General features: G+C 36.0%; 1 protein-coding gene across 1 annotated transcript; it reads left to right on the forward strand.

Moving 5' to 3' along the window:
• The first annotated feature begins 2,949 nt into the window (after window positions 1-2,949).
• LOC107816664 (abscisic acid receptor PYL4-like) lies at window positions 2,950-3,909 on the forward strand. The gene is given in 1 exon segment (NM_001325980.1): window positions 2,950-3,909. A coding segment is annotated over 1 exon segment (642 nt). The 5' UTR covers window positions 2,950-3,031; the 3' UTR covers window positions 3,674-3,909.
• Window positions 3,910-5,540: the final 1,631 nt, after the last annotated feature.

A 5,540-nucleotide genomic window follows, 5' to 3' on the forward strand; every position in this document is an offset into this window, starting at 1 on the left:
TCCTCTAAGTTTGTAAGAAAAATAAGTTCATCAGCTTGTACGAAGTAATTTTCAAAGTTTTTCAGTAAGGTTTTCGGGTTTCCCGAAAGGGAAATCTCTCTCCTATAAGCATGTAAGTTATTCATCTTTATCTAAATTATGTTTCTGATAAACATTACCCCAGTTTGTATTTTACTAAATTTATGATTGTTAATTAGTTTGTATTTTACTGTTCTTATGATTATTAGTTAGTTAACACTATGTCTGTACATTAAATTATCATATAACACTCTTAGTATATGATTAGCTTCCCAATTTCTTAACAAATATGATGGATTAACCTGTAAATTCCTAGGAAAAACTGGTTTAAAAACCCAATTGACAAAGAAGGGTATAAGTGTTTAACCATGGCCGGGTGAGGTTAAAGAAATAGAAGTTAAGAAAAAAGTAAAATCTTTAAAAGATTGGGAAGAAGAGATGAACAGAGTAAAAAAAAAATTTACGGGGTAATATCAGTTCATAATTTAGCTAACATGTTAACTTTACAAGTCTATAGAATAAAAGAGAGAGAGTACCGAGTAGGATTTTCACAAATATAAGATTTAACTGTAAAGAATTTTTTACTATTAATGTCCAATAACCGCAACAACTACACCCATCCAGAAAGTTTTACTAGAAGCCTTACTCAAAATTTAGAAGAATTTATAATAGACATAGATAATGGATTCTATTCTATAATAGATCTAGCAGTACATTTTATCTACCTAGAACAAAATAACAGAATCTATTTAGATAAATATAGAAAACAATTATACTTAATATCGGAAATATTCAGATATCACCAGCCAATCTACTCTCACTATCAGAGAAGAAGATTTCAAAGAAGGAGAAGAATATACTACTAGACAATATTTATTTTACCTACTCCAGAAACTCCTCCTTTATAGGTTATTGTTTTTTAATCCCCTTTACTATTAGAAACTCCCCCTTTATAGTTTATTGTTTTTTAATCCCTTTTACTATTAGAAACCCCCCTTTATAGTTTATTGTTTTTTAATCCCCTTTATATATATATGACTACTGGTTGAGCTTAGAGAAGAGTGGTGGAACCCCATTGCATATCCCGAGACAGAGATATCATATATGAGTGGATATCATAAGGTAATGCCAGTGGCAGTTTTCACGATAAACAACAGAAAGTGGTCTACCTAAGAGAGAGAGAGACGGAAAGAGTGCGTATGGTGGGGTAAGAGGAAACTAATAAAGTCAGGGGTCGGCTGTAGCCTAACAGCATTTGGCTTTAGAGAAATCAATGGAACGATTGAAATATCGAAATGAAAGGAAATGATTGGTTCCCTAATTCTCTGCGGTAAAAAGAGAAGAGTCTGACTTTTGTATGTAATGAGGATATTGATTTGTCCTTATGGGTGTCAAAGTTATCAAACAAATAATTTTTAAGCCATTTTTTGTAGTGTTTGATAGAGTTAGAAAGTGCTTTTAAGCACTTGTTTTAAGTTTAATGACAAAAATAAGCCAAAAATTAAAATTCCTAATTTATGGCTTAAAAGTTATTTTAGCTTAAACGTCACTTAAAATAAATTTATCCAAACGACCTCTAAAACATTAAAAAATAACACTTTTTTTTTAAAATTTAGTTGGTTAAACAGTCATGATAAATAAAGAAAAAACTTTTGTTAGTCTTATTCGGTAATTGAAGGGGAGCCTTGGCGTAACTGATAAAGTTACTGCCATGTGACCAGGAGGTCTCGGGTTCAAACCGTAGAAATAGCCTCTTGTAGAAATGCAGGGTAAGACTGAGTACAATAGACCCTTGTGGTCCGGCTCTTCCCCGGACCCTACGCATAGCGGAAGCTTAGTGCACCAGGCTGCCCCGTTAATCTGATTTGGTAATTACACAAATTATACAGAATGAACAATCAATTAAAGGATAATTTTGAATTGGACGGGTTAAATTATGACTTATTGTTTAGTTCAGATTGACCAATTTTAAACCAAAAAATTCTTTTTATGACCAAACCAATTTATCACTTCAACCTGATGTTCAACCCGTTTATTTGAAAGAAGAATTCGAGCCCGTTTGAATGAGCTTGTTTTAAGTTACTTTTAAGCCAAATAGTTTTTAAGCCATAAGTTAGGAATTCTAATTTTTTGGTTTTGGCTTGTTTTTGTGATTTTAGCTTAAAAATAAGTGCTTAAAAGCACTTTTTTACTTTATTCAAACATTACAAAATGACTTAAAAGCTATTTTGGCTTAAAAACACTTACAACAAGCCAATCCAAACGGGCTCTTAACCTAAATAGTAATTGCTTAAATTATGCCGCTCACATCGCCTATAATATATGTATAATTATATATAATTAATACATAATTTATGTATACTAACTAAAAATGTAAACTATCAATTTGATCTACTACTTGTATAATGATTCGGGATTTTATTTGTCATTGTCATTATATAGTGACTTTAAGAATCCAGCGCATCAATAAAGATTGTGGTGGAATGATAATCCTTGCTAAAAATTTTGAATTTAAGCCCCGACTAGAAAATCACATTTGTCAAGAGGACTGCTTTCCTTCCCCCGTTATGAAACTTCCCGATGCATATTCAAATTTAATCAGGCGTTATTGCGAATATCAAATACCTGACCAAAAACAAAAAAAATGAACCTGGCCGCAGAAGGACTGATTATTGGGAAGAGGGGCGGACAAGAGGGGTGCATATCTTATCTCTGTACCCCTTTAAGCCCTCTTTTTTATGCACCAACTTGATCCATTTTTCATTTACCCACTAGTCCCACTACTCTTGTCACCCTCACGTGAACCCATCCTCTTCCTTTTACTTTTTGCAACTTCAACCAACTTTCTTCTTCTCTCTTATATAATTAGCTGTCTACTCTATGTATATATAAATGAAAAACTGAGACATTTCTAGCCATAACAAAAGAGCACCATTAGCCACCGCTCTTACATAAGAATCATCAGCTCTTCTTTCATTTCAGATCAAAATCTAACAACGCTTAGCAAAAAAAAATGCCTCCTAGTTCTCCAGATTCATCTGTTTTACTCCAAAGAATAAGCTCCAACACTACTCCTGATTTTGCCTGTAAACAATCTCAGCAATTACAAAGGCGTACTATGCCGATACCTTGTACGACACAAGTCCCAGATTCCGTTGTCCGATTCCATACTCACCCAGTGGGTCCCAACCAGTGCTGCTCCGCCGTGATCCAGCGGATTTCCGCCCCCGTCTCCACCGTATGGTCAGTTGTCCGCCGCTTCGACAACCCGCAAGCATACAAGCATTTCGTCAAGAGCTGCCACGTCATCGTAGGGGATGGTGACGTCGGCACTCTCCGCGAGGTTCGCGTGATCTCAGGCCTTCCAGCTGCGTCCAGCACGGAAAGACTCGAGATCCTCGACGACGAGCGCCATGTCATCAGCTTCAGCGTAGTCGGCGGGGACCACCGACTCGCGAATTACCGTTCCGTCACCACCCTCCACCCGGAACCGTCTGGTGACGGGACGACCATCGTCGTTGAATCCTACGTTGTTGATATACCACCTGGTAATACTAGAGATGAAACGTGTGTTTTCGTTGATACCATCGTCAAATGCAACCTCACATCGTTATCGCAGATCGCAGTAAACTTGAACAGAAGAAAAGATTCTTGAAATATAGAATATATTTACAAAGCTGATCGATGATGCTTTTGATGATGATCTTATAAGCGATGATTTTTTTGGGGTTGCAATGGTCTGAAAATCGTTGCACCTTTTCAGATCATGTGCTTATTATAATCTCCTGGTTGTCATCACTTGTTGAAGATAAGTTCTTGGTTAAATCTTGTGTTACCGAATTAATTTCATTCTCTTTATATTAAGTACTTGGTTCTTTTTTTTGCCTCATTGCTCTATGTTTAACTTTGTCAGTGTATTTGTGAAAATAAAAAGGATTCAGAGGGCAAATTTTTCTCAAATACTGGTGTTCATTACTTTATCTTCATGTAGTTACATAGGGATCTTCTTTCGAGTGTTTATTTGCTGAATTACAATTTCGAGTCATATATTGGATGTTATTAGTACAACTAAAAGGTTATAGGGACAGTCGGGTGGACGAACTATCTCTTCGAGGGAGTGGCGCATCCAAGAGGGTGTGATGTATGCGATCTTCGAAGAATCTTGGTTCGAACTCGTTGCCTACAACTTCATCGCTGATCTAAGACTACTTCACAGCTAAAAGGTTACACTATTCAATAAAAAGCCGCCCTTACAGTTATCTAAATTTTACCTAGAAATAGAGCACGGTATTACCGAGTTTACGGCAGGAAGATAACTTTTTTTTTTTTTGGTAATACATAATGTAAATATGTATCTATACAGCATACTAAAAGTACCATTACTGTCTTTTGATTTCAACATGTTATTTCCTCTGAAAATTGCAAATTGCACGGGATGTTCTATTTGGTTGCCCCATTTAATATATACTCATTTTTTTAAAAACTTCAGTCCCCTTTCTCCTCATCCTTCTCCCAGTAATCTCCATATCTCTTCGGAACTTAACATTGATGTAACAATATCTTTCCTTCGGTGGCTTCACTCAATTCCGCAGAAGTCATCTTACTATACATAATTAAAATAATTAAAATCTTTATTTTCAATTTTTTCTTCAATGTTTGTCAAAAGAAAAGTCAATTGTGTTACCGGAATTCCAATTTAAAGTGTTCAGCTCAGAAGAATCTAGTCTTCTTAACATTTATGGAGCTATAATATCCCAACAGCTAAAATAGTACTACTTAATGCTATTTAAAGTCATCAGATCTCAAACTCTCGCATGTCGAAAGATCATGTGGATGAAGGGTAGTTAATCAATGATTTTTCTGCAGTACTGGTCATGTATATATCCCTGCAGAAGGTAGGGGTTCCTCCCCCAAAAATAGAAACTTCAGCAGTACATACTCAAGGGTTTTAAAAACATCAGCTTTAGAGCTGAAGTTCGACAGTTACAAAACAAAAACTTTAGCTCTAGAGCTGAAGTTCGACAGTTACAAAACAAAATCTTCAGCTCTAGAGCTGAAGCTTACAAACAAAAACTAAAGCTCTAGAGCTAAAGCTAGCTTCCAAATAACTTCAGCTCTAGAGCTGAAGTTCGACAGTTACAAAACAAAAACTTCAGCTCTAGAGCTGAAGTTTGCTAGTTACAAAACAAAAACTTCAGTTCTAGAGCTGAATTTCAAGCCCGACTACTAGAATGCTGAAATTTTGCGTGATTGTCTTTGCTACTTCAGCCCCGTATGCTGAAATTATGCGAAAAAACGGGCACGCTAGCAAATTTTTTTGCATAGCGGGCATAAGTTAAAACGTGACACAAAAGCAGGTATAAATGCAAATGCCCCTCATTTCATATAGGATCGGGTCATTAAGAACAAGAAATACAACAACAACAACCCAGTATAATCCCATTTAGTGGGGTCTGGGGAGAGTAGTGTGTACGCAGACCTTACCCCTACCCTGGGGTAGAGAGGCTGTTTCCAAATTGACC

Source organism: Nicotiana tabacum, chromosome 5, assembly GCF_000715075.1.
Source record: "Nicotiana tabacum cultivar K326 chromosome 5, ASM71507v2, whole genome shotgun sequence".
Classification (NCBI taxonomy): Eukaryota; Viridiplantae; Streptophyta; class Magnoliopsida; order Solanales; family Solanaceae; genus Nicotiana; species Nicotiana tabacum.